This window comes from Asparagus officinalis, chromosome 1 (genome assembly GCF_001876935.1).
Source record: "Asparagus officinalis chromosome 1, Aspof.V1, whole genome shotgun sequence".
NCBI classification, from domain to species: domain Eukaryota; kingdom Viridiplantae; phylum Streptophyta; class Magnoliopsida; order Asparagales; family Asparagaceae; genus Asparagus; species Asparagus officinalis.
The window spans coordinates 95,950,004-95,971,686 of record NC_033794.1 but is presented as its reverse complement, the minus strand read 5'-3'; the positions used below and the strand labels follow the sequence as shown (position 1 = coordinate 95,971,686).

Genomic DNA, 21,683 nt, shown 5'->3' with positions numbered 1-21,683 from the left:
GGTTAATTCTCCTTCAAAAGATGGAAAACATACGAATGAAGGGAAGAAACGAAAGTCAACCGGGAACAAAGACACTCTGACAGGAGGGAAAAAAGGAACTAGTAACAAAAAATGGAAACCTCCACATATTGAGGCATTAATTTCTTGCTTGGTGGAACTCGCTAATAATGGTTATAAAGTGTATAAGACATTTAAAGCCCCTGCTTTCAAAAAGGCCGTTGAGCATGTGAATTCTATCTTTGGAGAAAATTATACTACATACAATGTTGAGAACCACTTACGAACCCTCAAAGATAAGTGGAAACTTATTTGTGAAGCAAAAAAACTTAGTGGAGCCGGATGAGATGAAGAGAGTAAGATGATTACACTTGATACCACGACATATGCTGAGCTTATCGAGGTATATTAATTTCTTAATCTTGTCCACCAAGTTAATTCAAAATTTTCTTTTTGATATATTACATTAAAAATCTCTAATTTTCTTATAAACAGAGACATCCAAAATACAAGCCTTATTTGAATTGTCCAATTCCAAGATATGAAGAGCTTCGCATTATTTGTGGGGAGGATCATGCTACTGGAGAATTCAGAGAGACAAGTTATGACCCTGACATTGATAAAGAGATTCCAACTATCAATATCGACGAAGATGATCTTGTAGATAGTCCTGGTATTGATGGAGTTCGTGTATCACAATTCAACGGAGTGGACCCTCCGAGCATTACTGTCAAGCCAGAAACTGTAAGTGGTAAATCGTCTCGTCCAGTAAAGAAGAAGAAAAGGGAGGACTCCCATATAATTATTGGTGAGAAACTTGTGGAGGAAATGGGAAAGGTAGCCATTGCCATTACTGGTTTGAAGGAGCGAACTTGGGTTGAGGTTCTTGCTGATAAGGTTTTTGGTTTTCAAGATATTTCCATAGATAATCTTGAGCTGGTTTTCGATGAATATTACAAGAATGAAGTTGAAGCGAAGGCTTTTATGGTATTGCCCGAACCAATACAGAGAAAGAGGATTCTTAACGTGTTGGAGAGGATAGGTAGGTGACCAACTTTGGACAACGCTCAGAGAGGAACTACTAGTTTCAGAAACATGGATAGCACCCCTTAATAAATGGTTCTCAGTTTAAGCTATTTTTCTAGTATGAATAAGCTTCCTAAAATTTGCACTTTATTATTTTATTTTAAACTTAATGATACTGGTTTATTGTCAATTATGCGTGTTGGACTTTGATATCAATTGAGCTTACAATAAGACTACGATTCTTATTTATTTTAGTTAATTTTTAATAGCACTTTCTTTTTGTCAGCTCAATATATTTTTTGTGGATGTTTTTTTTTTCTTTTTTCTTTTTGGTGCCTAATTGTTGGTTTATCAAAGTCATTGCTGTAGCATGGATTCAAAGTCAAATAAATGCTTTAGGCAAATTGGATAAGCATTGGATGTGGAGGCAAATTTGTGAAGGCTATAGATATGTTGCTCTTTTGATCAGTAATAATACATAATTAGTTATTGGGCTACACCAAGCGTGATTTCAGTATACTGTGATGATTTGTTGTTGATCTTATAGTCAGTCATTGCTCACTGTAAAAAATCCTTTGGGGATGATTAACTTTCCGAGAAATTACTTTGTGTTCTCTTTGAAGTTATAGTCGTTCTGGTGGCTTTCATTTATTAAATGGCTTTCTTTTTTTAATAAATTCAATAGATATTTAATGTGCTTGTTGCAATTATGCTGCACGTCTCATTATCCTCGTACTACGTTATTTATCTGATGATTTACTTTCACTCATTTTCTTGTTATTGCACGAAATAGCAAGCATAAGAAACTGAAACCCTCGTACTTGACCAATTCCATAGTTTATTATGTTTCTTTCCTGTTTGCTGCGGATGCTCCCTTGTTATCATCAGTGTTTCGTGTCATACCTCTTGATCAAAAAATGGTAAGATTACCTTTATTATATATCAAGCAAATCAACTATATGAATATTGGTCTCTTCAATTGATTGCAACAACAGTTCTATTTCCATTTCAATGACAATCCAAATAAGAATAAAATGGAAGCAACAGTATTAATTACTTCCAAGTAATATTTCCAAATATTATCCAAACAAAAAAAATAAATGAAGAGGAAGAAGTTCTACTTCCATTACTTCTAAAAATATATGAAACAAACAAAAAAAATGTTATTTCCGTTACTTCCTACTTCATAGTTTTGGAAGTTACTTCCGTAATCTACTTCTTACTTTCAATACTTCCATTATCCAAACGGGCCCTTAATCTGTCATTGTCTGGATTTTATTAACTGTTCAAATCTGATTATTGTGTTAAATTCGGTCTAAACAACAACCTAATTTCCTAACAAAGACTATATCAAATATAAAATCCATGAACTCAAAATCCGGTCTTGAGAACTCCAGAGCAAATTAAACCTTTCAACATAGTCAAAAACATATAAACTACATCCTAGTGGAAAAGACCACATCATTTACTATGTTATTGGATCTTAGGCTTATCATCAGCAAATACATGAACTTTCGTATAAATCCCATCAAGTTCTCCAATTTTTTTTTCATCCGGGTTCCACTTCACTGACAAATTCCTCAGAGGACCATACATGAATTTCAATCAAATAGTCATAAAAAAGAAGCTTTGTTAATAAAAGAGGAAGATTTGCTTTTATTTTGTTGACTCTTACTCTGCGTTCTCACGCGGAGTAGTAAAGTCGTCCAACTGACAGGTTAACATCATTAATTTCTGTTAATCCCTTTCTTAACCCTTTGACCAAGTTAACATGTTTGGAAAGATAAAGGACAAATTAAACCTCTTAATTTTTTATTTAACCCTTTGCCAAACAGTACCTTAAAATTTAATTAATGATAACTAAATATACAGGACTACTAACTAAATATACAGGCTAGTAGTCATGTATATTTTAAAACTGGATTTTTACAAAGTAGACCTTTTTTAAAAAGATCTCGATTTTACTAAATAATTTTACAAAACAGTTGATTTTGTTAGCAATTTTTGAAAAAGAATTCTTTTTCAAAAAAATTCTCCAAACTATAACGATTAAAGTTTAATTGAAAAAATTGCCAGGAGCGTTTTAATCCTTTTCAAACAACGTCCATGAAAAAGTCCAAAGGATCCAATACGGATTAGAGGTTGGTAATCAGAATCCAAGAAAAACTCTGCAAGTCTAAAATTATAATATTGTATTAAGAAGACTCTAAATATACAGCAGTGTTCCCCCCATAGGTTTCCACGGTTGACCTCAAAAGCTTTGACTAATCCGCCATCTAATCACCACCACCAACTCTCTCCTTTCCTTTTCCCAAAACAATCCTTCTCTTTTCTAAATTTGCAAATTTCTCCCAACCCCGCGGTCTCGTTGCGTACCCTACCATCTTCCATCAAAAATAAAAGGTCCCCCCTCCTGGCTCCTGCGTCGAGCCCCCCCCTCAAGTTTCGCCTCCTTTTTTGAACAAGAGATAAAAATAAAAAAATAATAATAATAAATTAGATTTTTAGAAAAAATCTTGTAGAGATTCGACAAGCGTTTCTTCGCCGATCCAAGGCCGGAATCAAGCTTCAAGGTCAGTTTCTCGATCTGGGTCTCAATCAAAATCCCTCCTTTCCTTCAATTTCTGTGTAAAAATCCGATTTTTATAAAAAAAAGATCAGGTTTTTGACGTTCATGCGATTTTTGATCCAATATTTTTCAGAGTTCTCCAACAATGGCGGATCCAAAACCAACCACGGCATCACAAAACTTATCATCATCATCCTCATCCAAGCTCCCAGATTTCAAGCAATCAGTAAAGCTCAAATACGTAAAGCTTGGGTATCACTACGTGATCACCCACGCAATGTACCTCTTCTTGATCCCCCTGGCCGCCGCCATGGCGGGGCGGCCAACCTCTCCTCGCTCTCTCGCCGTGACTTCCTCGATATCTACCACCTCCTCCGCTTCAATCTCATATCTGCAGTCGTTTGCTCTGCGCTCCTCGTTGTGCTCTCCAGCGTCTATTTCCTCACTCGCCCTCGCCCCGTTTATTTACTCAATTTCTCGTGTTATAAGCCCGAACTCAACCGCAAATGCCCTCGATCAATGTTCATGGAGAGATCAGCCCTGATTGGATCCTTCACCCCCGAGAACCTCGACTTCCAAAGGAAGATTCTAGAAAGATCGGGCCTTGGCGAGGAAACTTACCTCCCCGAGGCGGTCACCAATGTGCCCCCGAATCCTTCGATGGCGAGCGCGAGGAAAGAGGCGGAGGTTGTCATGTTTGGTGCCTGTGATGAGCTTTTCGCCAAGACGGGGGTCAGGGCTAAGGATATTGGGATATTGGTGGTCAATTGTAGCTTGTTCAATCCGACGCCGTCGCTTTCTGCTATGATTGTGAACCATTATAAGCTGAGGGGGAATATTGTGAGCTATAATCTTGGTGGGATGGGTTGCAGCGCTGGTCTGATTTCGATTGACCTTGCGAAGAATCTGCTTCAGGTTTATCCGAATTCTTACGCGCTGGTTGTTAGTATGGAGAATATTACGCTGAATTGGTATTTTGGGAATGATAGATCGAAGCTTGTGTCGAACTGTTTGTTTAGAATGGGGGGAGCTGCGATCTTGTTGTCGAACAAGAGGAGTGATCGCTGGCGATCTAAGTATCAGTTGGTTCACACCGTTCGAACCCACAAAGGATCTGATGACAAATGTTTTAGCTGTGTGACTCAAGAAGAGGATGAAAAGGGAAAAATCGGCGTTTCTCTGTCGAAAGATCTCATGGGAGTTGCAGGAGATGCATTGAAGACGAATATCACTACTTTAGGCCCTCTTGTGTTGCCAATGTCTGAACAGTTGCTTTTCTTTGCTACTCTAGTAGGACGAAAAGTGTTGAAGATGAAGATAAAGCCATATATACCCGATTTTAAGCTGGCTTTTGAGCACTTCTGCATTCACGCGGGAGGAAGGGCGGTCTTGGATGAATTGGAGAAGAACTTGCAGCTTTCTGAGTGGCATATGGAGCCTTCAAGGATGACTTTGTATCGGTTTGGAAATACTTCTAGCAGTTCTCTTTGGTATGAATTGGCTTATACAGAGGCAAAGGGAAGGATGAAGAGGGGAGATAGAGTGTGGCAGATTGCGTTCGGGTCTGGATTCAAGTGTAACAGCGCAGTCTGGAAAGCGTTGAGGACTGTGAATCCTTCAAAGGAGAAGAGTCCTTGGATGGAGGAGATCAACAGGTTCCCTGTTTCAGTTCCAAGGTTCTCTGCTATATGAGCGTGTGATTGAGAGGTCAGAGGGAGGTGATTCTTTTATGGGATTATGTTTATTGGTTTTAGAGAGTATGTCTCCTTTAGTTGTGTTATTGATTTGTAGTATGGGCTTTATGCTAATTAGTGTTGGGCTCTTTGCATTGTGATGTTATGAAGAAATTGCTCCCTTCAGCAAGATTTTAGCTTCTATTGGATTCTATTCTTCTAGCCTATCTACACATTTTCTTATATACGGTTCCTTTCCTCGTGTTATTGTTTGATATTTTTGAGAAGCTGCGTTCTTATACGATGATGTTAACTTGCGGGGTCCTTTGTGATTGGTTCTAAGATGAGAGGGTGTATGCTTGTAGTACTTGTTTAACTATCCATCTGGATTAGATTGAGTACCTTGTGCATATAAGAAATCTTACAAGATAATTGAGAGGATCGGACTCTTTTTGAGGTCTCATTTTTATCATCCAAGTCTATACTTTTTTTTTTTCCAATTAAAATTTAAGTAGATGCATTGTCTTGTACATGCACGGAAACTTATCATGCAAAATGTAATGCAAATTTGCGCAAATTAAATGTTAGGACCACGTGCTAATGGTGGATCTGAACTAGCGATGCTAAACTGTATTCCTATTCGAGGAAATATCCGTATCAAAGTCTCTGTCAGGATACGGATATGTGGTTACTCAAATCTATAACCGATAGGATACGGTTATGAATATGGTTTTGTAGTGAAATATCCGGATCCGTATCCGAAATATCTTTCAATAGTTTTAATTCTTAGATTATGGGTTTGTGGCTAATTTTGATGATCAGGAAGAGTAATCTTAGCTTTTGTATCACGTGAACTATATTTTTCTAATACTGTCTAGTTTTCTCATATCCGTTTTATATCCACATGCATATCCGCTTATATATCCGCATGTATATCCGTAACGGTATCAGATTTTAGTGGATATGAATATAAATTTTTTTACCAAGGTATATTCGTATTCCTATCTGTATTCGAGATGAGTAAGCGGATATGGACATGATAAGTATAATATCCGAGCCATATCCGAACTGAATGCACCCCTAATCTGAACACGCATAATATTTATAATGTTTACTCTTCATATATGATACTGTTAGCTAGTGATTCATTTGTGATTTAATTTTAATTTATCTCGTAAAGGTAGAGAACACTGCTAGAATACATGTTTAACTATCCATTTAGGCAGACTTTGTCTCGTACAAATAAGAAAATTTTACTTCATTTCATGACCACTGAGAGAACTGATTTGTTCTGTTAGGATTTTGTATTTGATTCTTTGTATAACTTCATGAGAATTAGATAAAATTAAAGATCTATCATGATTAGGAGATTGAGTCTTATCATGTTAGGAGTTTGAATCCTATTCTAATGATGAAGCTAGGCTAGAGATATGGTTTTGATTTCTCTATATATATTCTTCTATTGTTTGAGGAAAAACCAAGAAGAGGAGAAGTGAGAGAGCCAATATTCTTGTAATCTAGGTTTAGCAGAGGGCGTAGCCTGATTAAAGAATATTGTGCGAGAGGCGAGGGTTTCGTAGTCTTTGTCTGTGCAAAAGATTATATTATTAGGAGAGGGTTTCACAATCTTTGTCCGTTCAAAAGATTGTAATTAGAGGGCTTTGGAGAGAATATGAGAGTTGATTATGTATGTGAGGTTAAGAGATTAAGAGACGAGAGTTGAGTGGTTCCTCTTGTAGTTCTCCCTAATACATAGTGGATTTCTCGTATTGTTTCCCCATGGATGTAGGTCGAAGTTGGTCAACCGAACCATATAAATCTCGGTGTTCTTTCTTCTTGATTATGGTTGTTTTATATCTTGTTGATTTTGGGTTGATTTTCAAGTTACGCAGATCGTAGTAGGCGGGGAGACTAAAATTGTCCAACAAGTGGTATCAGAGCCATGATGATGGATCCGGGAGCGAGTTCGCAAGATAGACGCCGTACAAAAGTGAGGATCAGCGGCGTTCAAGAATCAAGATGAAGAAAAAAAAGGAAGGCCGAGTAGCGACAAGAGTGGGCGATGGCAAGAGCGGTAACATAGATGGTTTTTGGTTTGTTCGTTTGCGTGCAAGAGTAAAAAATATAGCAACACGTGAGGAGATTCACACGTGTGGGAAGAAAAGGAAATTTAGCTAGTGGGGTCAACATGAAAGAATTATGAGAAGCAGTTCACGTGATCTGATTGTCTAATTACGGCCTGCTGATCCGATGTGGAGTTTTGTTTGGTGTTTGGTGTTGTGGATGCACATCGGATGGTCCAGATAGTTTTATCGATGGATTGGTAAATCAGAGGTTGATTTCAGTGATCCAGGAGTTGATTCCGAAGTTTTAGAATGCTCTGAACACGATGAGAGGGTTTGATTTTTCATATTTTGCTCAGATTGGTCAGAAAATGCCAAAAAGTTATGATTGTGATGATGAGACAGATCTGATGGCAGATAGGTAGGCGTGCCAAACGATTCAGATATATCCGAACCGATGCCCATCTGTATCCGAACGGATGCGGATATGTAAGCTATTTTTAAAATCGGGCGGATATGGTTTCGGATATGGATCCTGATCCGGTTTTTTAGGATACAGATTCAGATACAGATATGAGGGTTGCGGATACGGATATCCGTAATGTAATAAACATAAGGATTCGGGTCGTATCCAAAGTTGCAAACCCGTAACCGCTAACCCAAAACCCAACAAAAAACCCTAGTCTCCACTATGTGATATCCAGCCACCACTCAATTTCTACAAGACTACAACCCATTCGTCGTCTTCGCCCGAGCCAGTCTGCGCCGTTCGCACGTCGTTGCAATTCGGTCATATTTTTGCTGGCGTGCGTCCGTCCACGGGCTGTGCCGCATCCCAACCCACCTTGTCCAGTTCGCTTTTTCGTCCCAGCCGCATCGTGTTAGTTCCGGCGTGGTTTCGCGTTCACGTGTCGTTGGTCGTTTGCGCCGCCATCGTCTAGTTAGCGCGCTCGTCTTCGGCGCGCCCGCGCCTCTTTCGTAAGACCGCCATGCGTCTTCGGGCAGTTCGCCTGGCATTCAGATCCCTCGGCTAGTTCGCTCCGGCCTCATCTTCGGATCTCTCACCAAGTCTCCCGCCATCATTAGATGTCATCGTCTTAAAATAGGTACAGGTTTCTCTAAAACTTACAGCTTTATTGTTACATAAGGTCTAATTGAAGGTTATCATGTTCTTGTTAACAATTCGATCTTTGACTTGGTGTTTAATAATGGCAAATGTGGATTATAAATTGGTCTGATATATGGTTGTTTTCATTATATTAGTAGTTTTTTTCTTAGAATTTTTTTCTGAGTATGTACACGAAAAAGTTATACATTTTTCCGTAATGTTATATATTTTTCTGTTCAAGAATAATAGGAATGGGTTGCTCCAGACTTTATGATGAACTCATAACTTGTGAATTGATATGATATATGATTCTTTAATTTGAAGAACTGCTGCCTGCGAGCTACAGACAACTGTTCAGTGCATTAACCCCAGACATGGGAAGCCTACAACCACATACATTTACCCATTTGGTTGTAATTAATGCATAGGTGTACTAATTCATATTCAATTCATATCCATTTATTGAATATCCGTTTATATCCATGATCATATCCGATCATATTCTCAAATATCCGAACTGTATCTGTTTCTGATGAGTGCGGATATGGTTAATGTTTTTTCTTACCGAAGATAATCTGTATTTGTATCCGTATCCGTTTATAAAAAGTGGATATGGATATGGTAAGTGCCATATCTGAACCGTATCCGCTTTGATAACACCCCTACAGATAGGGCAAACGAGTATGAGACATATGAGTCTGGTGTAGAGAATCAGATATGATTCTACCAGTAGAGTTGTCAGCATATAATTATTCAGAGTCATCGCAGGAGTAGTATTTGGTTAGTGTGTAGACGCAAGGAGGACAATGCAAGATTAGATGGAGCTTGCAAGCAGGCACGACTGAGTGACACTCATGCTGATGGAGATGGTGGCATTAGACTTAAAGACGATGAGCGCTCATATTCGGTCCAAGCTAAGTGATGGAGGAGATAGAGATATCCAGCTCGTGTGTGGAGTAGGAAAGGTGCACCGATATAATTTGAGACGAACGATACAAGTGGAGTATGAGGATAACAAGTTGGGGAAGACTACTGTCAAGTTCAATTCAGGAGGAGAAACATGGTTGATTTGCTTCTAATGTCAGAGGTGGCGAAGATTTCTTGGTGCACACAAGAGAGGTGGAGGCGCCACAATGAGACCGATGAAAGTGAGGGTCATAGGGGCATCCAATTGGAGTGCATGTATTCTGATTTGGAGTGTAGGTGCTTCAATTTGAAGTGCGAAAGAAATAGAAGACTCTAGCGGGAGAGACAAAGTTTTAAGACAGTGATGATATATCTTCAAGGGAGTTTGGGAATCAAATCTAAGGTGGAGATTGTTAGGATTTTGTCTTTGATTCTTTGTATAACTTCATGAGAATTAGATAGAATTAGAGATCTATCATGATTAGGAGATTGGGTCTTATCATGATTAGGAGTTTGAACCCTATTCTAATTAATAAGTTAGGTTAGAAATAGGGTTTTGATTTTCCTATATATTTTTTTCTATTGTTGGAGGAAAAACCAAGAAGAGGAGAAGTGAGAGAGCCAATATTTTTGTAATCTAGGTTTACCAGAGGGCATAGCCTGATTCAAGAATATTATGCGAGAAGCGAGTGTTTCGTAGTCTTTGTCTGTGCAAAAGATTATGTCATTAGGAGAGGGTTTCACAGTCTTTGTCCGTTCAAAAGATTGTAACGAGATGGCTTTGGAGAGAATATAAGAGTTGATTATGTATGTGAGGTTGAGAGATTGAGAGATGAGAGTTAAGTGGTTCCTCTTGTAGTTCTCCCTGATATATAGTGGATTTCTCGTATTGTTGCCCTGTGGATGTAGGTCGAAGTTGGTCTACCGAACAACGTAAATCTCGGTGTTCTTTCTTTTTGATTATGGTTGTTTATATTTTGTTGACTGTGGGTTGATTTTCAGTTTGTACAGATCTTAGTAGGCGGGGAGACTAAAATTCCCCCAACACGTTTCTGTGATCTCTCTCTCTCTCTCTCTCATTTAATTTAAATTTGAGTATCTTGTCCTTTCCATGGACATGCACTATGCATGCGACATTTGTGCTGTAATGTTGGGATCATGTGCTAGTGGTGGACCTAACACACAAAATTTATGAACAGCCATCAAACAATATTCTGTTTCGTGCAGAGAATCCCCAGCATAATAAAAGCCATTAGCCCACATGGATCGCATCACTGCCTTTTCTCTATGTATTATAATATACATATATAATAAAACTCTCTTCCATGCTAAGCAAAACCCCACAAAACATTATTAAAGTATACGTTGTAAATGTCATGGTTTGACATAAGAAAAAACTTTTTCTAGCAATAAATATGTAGGAGCGGATTAACAACTGCAACTCGTCTAGGCTTTCTTCATTTGTTCATTGGTCAAAATAGATGTATTCAGAAAACTACAAGTTGAACATTTCAATCTTCTACTTCATTACTCATCTCCATTAGATTGCTCATCTATGATTTTCAAAAAAAATAAAAAAAAAAGGAAAAGGAGAGTACAAAGAAAGCCTTCCATCCTCTTCAATAGGTCAAGTAATTAGCCAGAAAACAAATTAGCAGTCAAAGAAATTCAATATATTCACCAAATTACACATCAGGATGAAACTACATCACAAGGCAAAATAGAAAAGAGATGCGTCATAAAAAACGACTGTTCATATCTTCTAATGGTGTCTGGAAATAAAGCATCTATAATAACAAATACTTCCACTTTCTGCAGAATAATTCAAAGAATCCAATGAAACTAAAGTAACTGAAGCTCCACGTGGGCACAGCTTATTGCCACCAAAAAGATACTCAATCATCCAGATACGAAGATACGAAAGATCTCAAGTTATGGTTACCAACAATGAGAAAAATAATAGATAAACTTTTGAAAACTGGAACTCAATCTTTGGAGGATTTGTTGATGAGGGACTTGTGAATGTGAGGGATCACACCACCTCCAGCGATTGTCCCTTTGATAAGGGTATCAAGCTCCTCATCGCCTCTAATTGCAAGCTGAAGATGTCTTGGAGTGATTCTCTTAACCTTCAGATCTTTGCTCGCATTGCCAGCTAACTCCAACACTTCAGCAGTCAAGTACTCAAGAATAGCCGCAGAGTATACTGCGGCGGTAGCTCCGACTCTACCATTTGCAGCGATTCGGGACTTCAGGAGACGATGGATACGACCAACAGGAAACTGCAAAAGATGAAATGAAAGGAAAAGGAACAAGAGGGGAAACCATAAAAACCTATGTCAAAGGTCAGAACTCAGGGCTCAGAACCAATATAAACTTGGGTTAATTGCCAATAGACCCCGTGTACTATCACCCAATTGCAGACAGGACCCCTATAGTTCTATTATTGCAGATATACCCTCTGTGCGAAAACTTTTGACTATTTTACCCTCAGGAGGTCTATTTGTCAAAAAGCAATTGAATCTTTCTCTAAGGTTAAATGAATAAATAAAATCCACTCAGGGAGTCCATCCACAGCTAACTATCAGGCGGTCTACCCACAGTTAACCCTATAAAGTTTAAACTTTGATAATACAAGACATAAGCTTGTGACAAGAATATGGGATGCATGGAGAAAGATAATTATTTTGTCCAAAAGAAACATAAAAAGTTCAGCAAACATGAAATAATTTCCTCAAGTCAACATCAAAATAATCAAAACATTCACAGCCTTGTAGGCTATGTATGGGAAAAATCGTTGCTTATTGACTCCTAAATGAAGTAATCTAATGCCGCAGCACTAGAGAACTATTAAGCAGAAACTACGGTGGAAAGGCACCTAAATAGTAAATACTGAGTGAGGCCCTTTGAAGGTATTACATGGGTATCAAGAACTGTTTGAAAACTGCAATAGCATACATTATCCACAACTAAAGTTAAAAGGAACCTGATTTAGCATAAAATAAAGGGCTAATTGCACACAGACCTCTGTAGTATCTCTGTTTTGAACATACTACCCTTGTAGTTTTTTTGCAGATAGACCCCTGAGTGAATTGTTTTGACTCTTTTATTCTCAGAGAAAAAGGAAATTGTTTTTGACAAATAGAAGCCCTGAGGATAAAAGAGTAAAAAATAAAGGTTTACTCAGGGGTCTCCCTGCAAAAGTAAAAATAGATGGGTCGTAGGTTTAAAACAACAATACTACACCTGTCTGTAGTTAACCCTAATATAAAAATAGTGCCACTTGGGAAGAATATAGGCTTTGCAGTAAGGCCAGAAATTGGTATCATACACTGCAACATGCTAAGAGGGTTAAAATCAACAAAGCCTTTATCTGAAATATTTGGGGCTACTGTGTCCTTTGCTTTCATTCAGCTCCAGTGAGGGGATTGAATCGCAACAACTACATTCATTTTTACTGCCTAGACCCATGTCCATTTAGGTTTATTCTCCTTTTAACTGGCATACACATTGATCATGGCATATTTACAAACAAAAATATACGCTTAATTGGCTTTTATACCTGCCATATGCTAATTATTTGTTTGGTAGAACCTTATACCTCTTGTTTGTGGATTATTAAGTTATTGCTAGCAGCCGAGACTTTGGCTCCATTTTATTACCCAGAGGACAATATGCCTTGGGCTTTAATATTTTAATATCCACAAAAAATGGGGGATTCCTTTGCATAAGTTGCAACATTCTCAAATCGCACAAAAAAGAATTTTTTAAGTTTCTCAACATTGTACACAATGCAATTCAGAAATTGCATTATCCTTAAGACACTATGTCATCATACATAAATGATAAATATAACGTCGTTTTGCCAAGTTAACTGTATACAATGTTGTAATTTTAACTTACAGACAGTAGCAACACTTTCAGCATTATTTGCAGGGGAAAACATAGGACATGAGAGGAGCCACATGACAAATCTTGTTATTACCAATGAGCTGAATGGAGCCTATTAGTTCACTACAGAAGCAAACGAAACCAAACAAAACAATTTACAGCTTGATAGAAACCAAGAATTATATCCCACAGCTGTTCTGCATAATTGAACATATCAGTTGCCCTCCTTTTCTCTCCACTCGCACAAAACATGAGAACACCCCACTGAAAGGCCATAGTACACATACAGACAAACACCAAATGAAGGACCAAGATGTAAAATAATCCACAAGTAGAATCACAGCAGCACGAGAAGAAAATTCAGTGTATTTAATGAAACTTTATGGGGATACCTCTAGAAAAATCAAAGGAAACAGCATCCTATAAAACTTATAGTTAATGTCATCCTCCCCATTCTCTAGTCTAAACCGGCTACATAGTTAAGCCAACAAATATCTTTTATCAAGTCAAGTGAAGAGTCTACACAATAGATCTTCAGATTATATTTTGAGCATCCTCACACTAAATAAATTTCATCTAATTCTTCCCCACTAAAATAATAATTTAGATAGTATCGAGAATTCTCTCTCTATCTATAACACCCACATTTATCTATGATTTACAGGCATTGATTAATTCATTAGGAATTAAGAGAGTTGGCATCATATAGTGAGAGAGACTAGACACATAACACATAACTAAGAAAGAGATGGAGAAGTGACATTATAGGATGAGAGGGAAGGAAGACATTCCATGGTTAAGAAGGAGCTGAAGAGGTCGCATCACAGGGTAAGAGAGAGGGAACACATGTCTCAAGATTAGGAAAGTGGTGGAGAGGTGACATTATAGGATGAGAGAGAAGGGACGCATGTCCCATGACCAAGAAGGAGGTGGAGAGGTGGTACTACAGGGTGAGAGAGAAGGGACACATGTATCTTTACTAATATGAAAATTAGTGGAGAGGGTTATTTAATTAGTCCTCTTTCCCCATCATGATACCTTTTTTGCGATTAAAGGATATGCTTCCATATTTTCTGCATTCCAAGTTCCTTACATGACTCCTCAAGTACTACTAATACAACATCTAACTCAATGTATAATGTATGCCTATACAATAGTACTTACATCCTATCTTGATTTCTCAATTATCTTAATTCTACCTGACATCCAACTAAGTTGTATTAGTTGAAAGCCAAACAATTCGTTATTTCTAAAATCAATAAATAGTTTTTTGTAATCCTTTAATAGTTCACTTGATTTTCCTCCTCTTCCAATTTATTATACTCTTCTTTCGTTCCTCCTTTTGTCCTTCTTGTTTGTTAAGAAAGGGATCATGAGGGGAGAAAGGGGGACCAGATCCCCCTTTCCACCGACTTCCATCTTAGTCATGAGACATGTGTCCCTTCTTCTACCATATAATGCCACCTCTCCACCTCTTTCTTAGTCGTAGGACATTCGTCCCTTCTCCTTCACCCTATAGTGACACCAACCCCCTCCTTCTTAGTCATGGGACATGCATCTGTTATCTCTTACCCCCCATTATGTCACCTCCACATATCATTTACAACTTGAGAGTTGAGACATTTCCATTCATTTTGCAGAACCCCTTTATGATTCTCACGCATCCTTCATTTTATCTAGGGGTGGCAAACGGGTCGGGGCGGGGGGGGGGGGGTCGGGTCATAGTTTACCCGACCCGTATAAGTGTGACCCGCCCCGACCCGTTTAATAAATGGGTCAATGTGACCCGACCCATTTATTAAACGGGTTACCCGACCCGACCCATATAACCCGAATGACCCGTTTAATAACTTAAGGGTTTTTTTCCGGCCAAAATACAACTTGTAATATATAAATGACAGAGAAACAAAAAGGAACGTAGAAAAGATGAAATTTTATTATAAATTCATGAGAAACCCGAGAAACATAGATTTTTTATCAGTAAACATATCATGATGATTATGCTAATTGCTCATGCACTTAATGATAATGAGCAGACATCTTTAGGAGGCTGAGTATCATGCTTAGAGCATTGCAAGATGTCACACAACACACATGCATGAGAAATTAAGCTGATAGGTAGAAATCATACTCAATTAATGCAATATATTCAGAGTTGAGAAATCGCCAGAAGCACTAAATTTAACCAGTTAGATTTTATCCAGAACCAACATTGTTCAAACTTGCACATAAAAAATGTAATGGTTATGAAAACTCTCAACTTAATCAAAACACCAAGTTTAAATACAAAAAATCCTGATAAATAACAGAAGTTAAATTTTTCAATTTAAAACAAAAACAAGCTTACCAAATTGATACAAAGAAATTGATCCAAAGAAAGCAAACAGAAAACATCAAAATAATAGCAAACTTGCCAAGGTATTAACACAAAAAGGGCCAGGAACAAAATCACAACACATACAAAGTACTAGCATAAAGATCAAGTAACAGAAAAAAGTTCATTAAAGCACACCTCTCTAGACATAGTTTTATCAGTAACAGATAGCAATTTCCCTGTTCAGCTATAGCAATTATAACATGAACAAATTTTTGTAAAAGTGTGGCCTCAACAAAAAAATTACATGCACTAAGGTGTTCAAACACAAGAACTAATTACAGACAATATTATTTACACAAAAAAAATTACAACAGTAACAAACTTCTGCTCCTTCACAAAAGCCAAGAACAGGTGAATTAGCAAGCACAAACTCGATGAGCTTAAGTTCAGATGTGATGCCGCTGAAGTCAGTCACCTCCACAACTTTGAGTTGACTAAATGTGCAGTTGAAACTTTCTTCTTCTTCCCAAAAGCCATCAGATGATATTGTGGCGATTTTCTTGTCTGAGATAGCCTAAAATAGGCATGAATAAATGAATAATTAGAACTTTACAACAAAAAAATCAAGGAGCATGTTCCTTTATAACAAAAGCTACTCTTCAACAACAATACTGTCGATCTGACCTTGAAAGCAAATACAACACACACGTCGTCAATATAATCACCGGACGAAAAGAAACCAGTCGCTGCTCAATTAATGCAATATACAGTCTGCTAACTGTAAAATATATAATGAAAAGAAAGCACAGAATTTAAAGGACGTTGTTATTTGTTTTCCTCAAATGAAAGATGAGAGAAGCTTACTGAAGGACATTTCTTTTTCTCACATATGTGAAGAACCCTCATACAACTTCATTATGGACGGAAAACATTATATTCTGACACATCCAAATACATATTTAACAAGAGAACCGAGTAACTGCCATGTCAAGTTGATCCCTGCTGCAATATAATGTCCATGACATGTGCGCTTGTAACTACATTTGACAATGGAACAAGCTAGCTTTTTCCTTAGCGCCACAAAATATAAAGTAAGCCAAATTGACAACAAGGTTTTAAACAAAGTAAAATATGTCAGCTTCCATCAAACTCCCAGTTAAATTTCACAATCAATGTGGTGACTTACTAATTACTAAAACCAATTAGTATTTAGCCAGTCGAATATACATCATTTTCTCACTAAATGATCATCAAAGACAAGCATTGCCTCCTATTGAACAGTAGTTAGATGGGTAATAATTTATTGTTAACTACATGACCTTCAAGGTACCATCCTAGGAAATATTATCAAGTTATGCCTACACAAACTATACAACCTAAAGTGAACATGCTGAGTGGTAATCATAGGTAGTTATGCTTTAGGATGCAGGAAAAGTAGACACCATGCTGAAAATAAAGGGAGGCAGGGGAGCAATAGCATCAAGCACCAAGAAATTTGATTCGCAGATGTGCACTAAAACAAGTTTCATTTCCCCCTGACATTGCAGAGTGCAAGTGCATGAACTAAACAACCTAGGAAGTGTGACCACAACTGATCAGACGTAGATGCATATAATACGTACGTGGTCACAACTGATCCTGGAATTAGACTCCATTAACTGTATTGAAAATTACAAAACTACATAAGATTCATAAAATTAAATAAAATTCAACAGATAACACAAATTCAGCAAAGCAACACTTTAACCGAATAAAGAATCCCTGCCTGTCACATAACTACTTAGTCAGTACAAACACAAAAGGAAATAGTACTTTAAGACTTTCATCATCTTTCTTATTGCATTAAGAAAACAACTTCCTTGTACAAAATGCAACCATAAGTTGCAACCAAAGAGTACTCTGAACTAATCCAAATAATATTCCCAAATTCAAGAGTCTTACCTAACCCAGCTTAAATCATATATCTTTCACCAACTACCCTTTACCAGCTTCAACATGAAGAAATAGTACTTTAAGACAAGAGAACCAGGTCAAAGTCTTCACACATATATACTTATTTAATGAATAAATATAGTTTTCCCTCAACTCAGCCATTAATCATGTCAAATTGTCTTAACTAACTGAAAAATTAGTGCCGTGTGCTTGTTTCGTAGGCTGTTTCTGAAAATTAAAAATACGAAAAGAACAATATATGGTACAAAAAGAATCACTAGATCATAGACTCCCCAAAATTCAACAGATCACAAATTGGGCAATAAATGAGCATGAATGAAACCTTAGAAAGAGGAATAGATTATCTATGATCAAATTAATTTACATGAAAGCCAATGATCAACTCTGGAAACGGAACATTTGAGCTTGAATCAAATTAATTTAAAGAAATTTGAGCAAAATGAAAGAAACCTAATTTTGATGAAGCTTAGAGAGAGAAAGAGAGAACTTACAGAATTGATCGAGCTCGCCGTTTGTCGCCGCTCGTCGCTCGGCGTCACTCGTCGTCACTTTTGATGAAACGACGCCGCTCGCCGTCACTCGTTGTCACCTCTCGCCTATCGCCGCCGCTCGCTCCTCGCTGCCGCTCGCCGCTCGCCGCCGCACGCAGATGGGAAATCTAGGGTTTCGTTTATGAGAGACGAAGAGAGGACGGGTTGCTAGACAAAACAACGTGACGGCCCGAATTTTCAATCGCGGTGTTTATGAGAGACGAAGAGAGGACGGGTGAGCTCTTTATCTTACACGGGTCAACCCTAACTTACCCATTTAATAAACAGGTCAGTTTGGGTTGAGCCGTTTATGACCCGACCCATATAACTTGACTTATACTTAATATAAACGGGTCAGGTCTAATCGGGTTAATGGGTCGGGTTAAAAACTGCCACCCCTACCTCCAACATCAGTCAGCACTATGACATGGTTGCATACGTGTGCATCTCTCTCCTTCAAGCGCAAGGATTTATATTTATGACTGTTCTCTTTAGAATGTTGAATAGATTAAGTCCAAGTTTTTCTTATTTATTTATTTGAATTGACAATTGTTTAGTTAACATTCCTATATCTGGCGGTTCAGACAAAAGCTGGAATAAACATAAGAAGAAAAACAGAACAAACCATTTAGAAGAAGATGAGATGATAATATTAAAGTAAACTTTGGTTGGTAGAACGGAAAAAAAATAAAAATAAAAACAGAATACATAATTGCTTAATTACTGTTAATGTTCACGTAGCAGTCATCAACATGACATGGGTGCATACATACGCAATGGCAGATCCATCCTACGGGAGGTGGTATCAGTCACGTGACACCACTTCCCTAATTAAGGGCATGTTTGGATTCGTAGGAGGTGAAAGGAAGTTAAGGAAAGCCCGACCCGTTTAATAAATGGGTCAATGTGACCCGACCCATTTATTAAACGGGTTACCCGACCCGACCCATATAACCCGAATGACCCGTTTAATAACTTAAGGGTTTTTTTCCGGCCAAAATACAACTTGTAATATATAAATGACAGAGAAACAAAAAGGAACATAGAAAAGATGAAATTTTATTATAAATTCATGAGAAACCCGAGGAACATAGATTTTTTTATCAGTAAACATATCATGATGATTATGCTAATTAGACTCCATTAACTGTAATGAAAATTACAAAACTACATAAGATTCATAAAATTAAATAAAATTCAACAGATAACACAAATTCAGCAAAGCAACACTTTAACCGAATAAAGAATCCCTGCCTGTCACATAACTACTTAGTCAGTACAAACACAAAAGGAAATAGTACTTTAAGACTTTCATCATCTTTCTTATTGCATTAAGAAAACAACTTCCTTGTACAAAATGCAACCATAAGTTGCAACCAAAGAGTACTCTGAACTAATCCAAATAATATTCCCAAATTCAAGAGTCTTACCTAACCCAGCTTAAATCATATATCTTTCACCAACTACCCTTTACCAGCTTCAACATGAAGAAATAGTACTTTAAGACAAGAGAACCAGGTCAAAGTCTTCACACATATATACTTATTTAATGAATAAATATAGTTTTCCCTCAACTCAGCCATTAATCATGTCAAATTGTCTTAACTAACTGAAAAATTAGTGCCGTGTGCTTGTTTCGTAGGCTGTTTCTGAAAATTAAAAATACGAAAAGAACAATATATGGTACGAAAAGAATCACTAGATCATAGAATCCCCAAAATTCAACAGATCACAAATTGGGCAATAAATGAGCATGAATGAAACCTTAGAAAGAGGAATAGATTATCTATGATCAAATTAATTTACATGAAAGCCAATGATCAACTCTGGAAACGGAACATTTGAGCTTGAATCAAATTAATTTAAAGAAATTTGAGCAAAATGAAAGAAACCTAATTTTGATGAAGCTTAGAGAGAGAAAGAGAGAACTTACAGAATAGATCGAGCTCGCCGTTTGTCGCCGCTCGTCGCTCGCCGTCACTCGTCGTCACTTTTGAAAACGACGCCCTCGCCGTCACCTCTCGCCTATCGCCGCCGCTCGCTCCTCGCTGCCGCTCGCCGCTCGCCGCCGCACGCAGATGGAAAATCTAGGGTTTGGTTTATGAGAGACGAAGAGAGGACGAGTTGCTAGACGAAGGAATGTGATGGTCTGATATTTTCGGTCGCGGTGTTATGCGCTTATACGGGTGAGCTCTTTGTGTTACACGGGTCAGGCGGGTCAACCCTAACTTACCCATCTAATAAATGGGTCAGTTAGGGTTGACCCGTTTATGACCCGACCCATATAACTTGACCCATATCCAATATAAACGGGTCGGGTCGGGTCGGGTTGATGGGTCGGGTCAAAAACTGCCACCCCTAATTTTATCATATCATCATATTAATCTACTATTATGTACCAAGGCTGCTTCCATTGACTATTGGGATAACAAGTGGCAACTGTTTCAGTACCTACATCTTCATTTTCTTTTTGAAAAACAATATCTATTTCACGCACTATTAATTTTCTTTCGGCTTCCCTATGACATGCAGCATCTACAGATCAAGCCTACTGAACTTCGTCAATTTTCTCATTAATATGCCACGTCACATTCTCTCTCCTTTTCTCTCTTTCCTGAAATCGCATCACTTGATAACTCTTCAATCTCATGGGCACCGCACTTTCAACTCACACAACAATCAAAACCCAAAAAAATCCCAAGTACAGCCTCCAAAATTTCAAAATTTTGTCCAAAAACTCTCTTCTACACTCATCATCAAACTCAAGATTTGGACTTTCTTCTGAATCGTTACAATCTAAGAAGAAACTCCACCGCTTGAACTACAAACAACTGGACTGTCTTCGACTTAAAACAGCACCAGATGATACTCAATTACAAAAAATAGTTATTTAAAGAGAGAGAGAGAGAGAGAGAGAGAGAGAGAGAGAGAGAAATTTGACCTGAAGTCCAGCGCGAGAAGAGCGAGACACAGGCTTCTTCTTGTCCTTGTCCTTGTTCATCGCCGACGATTTCCCCATTATCAATCCCTTCGCTCCTTTTCCAGACATTTTCTCTCTTTTTTCTGATGAAATTTAAAAAAATAAATAAATAAATTAAAGGGGGGCGATAAATCGATTGTGAGAGAAAGAGAGGGAGAAGAGATCGGGGATTTTCGAGGAGTCGATCGAGAGGAAGGTAAACTTGTAAATTTAAGGAAAAAGAGGGGAGATAATTTGCCCTGCTTTGTAAAAGTAATTACAGTAATTCGGGTTCGGACTCGCATCCGAATTGGCCCTGGGCTGTTGTTGAGTCCAGACGACCCATGTTGGCCTACGGTTTTCATTTAATTGTTTACTGGTGTGCACCCATGCAAACCCCCGCCTCCTGTTTTTCCAAATACTGTATTTTAATTTAATTACATCTACTCCTCTATGCTTAAAAAAGAATCCAAGTTTTAATACATTTGATTTAGTAATCATATCTACTCATTTATAGTTAAAGGAGGGTTCAAGTTTTAATATATTTAATTTGCTTTACTGTTTATCACACAGTAATTGTAACATGAATGGTAACTTCAATTATGGAGGAGCAGAAGCAGATTTGATTTACTGCTTATGATATAGTAAATTACTGTAACATGAACAATACTCGGAGTGTAGAGGAGCGTAT

The 21,683-nt window shown here is 37.8% G+C and overlaps 2 protein-coding genes and 1 long non-coding RNA gene across 3 annotated transcripts; 1 reads left to right on the top strand and 2 right to left on the bottom strand.

The window, feature by feature from the left end:
- LOC109828619 (3-ketoacyl-CoA synthase 11-like) lies at nt 3,443-5,492 on the top strand. Its single transcript, XM_020395578.1, is given in 3 exon segments — nt 3,443-3,596; nt 3,726-3,908; nt 3,911-5,492. Coding segments are annotated over 2 exon segments (1,545 nt in total). The 5' UTR covers nt 3,443-3,596; nt 3,726-3,737; the 3' UTR covers nt 5,285-5,492.
- Nucleotides 10,998-21,212, bottom strand: LOC109828603 (probable histone H2A variant 3). The gene is made up of 2 exons (XM_020395565.1): nt 20,975-21,212; nt 10,998-11,624 (listed from the first exon to the last, which is right to left on the bottom strand). Exons 1-2 carry the CDS (start codon nt 21,080-21,082, stop codon nt 11,328-11,330), a joined length of 405 nt encoding a protein of 134 aa, XP_020251154.1. The 5' UTR covers nt 21,083-21,212; the 3' UTR covers nt 10,998-11,327.
- LOC109828611 lies at nt 15,731-18,273 on the bottom strand. Its single transcript, XR_002243772.1, has 2 exons — nt 17,995-18,273; nt 15,731-16,124 (listed from the first exon to the last, which is right to left on the bottom strand). It is a non-coding gene; the product is annotated as an uncharacterized LOC109828611 (long non-coding RNA).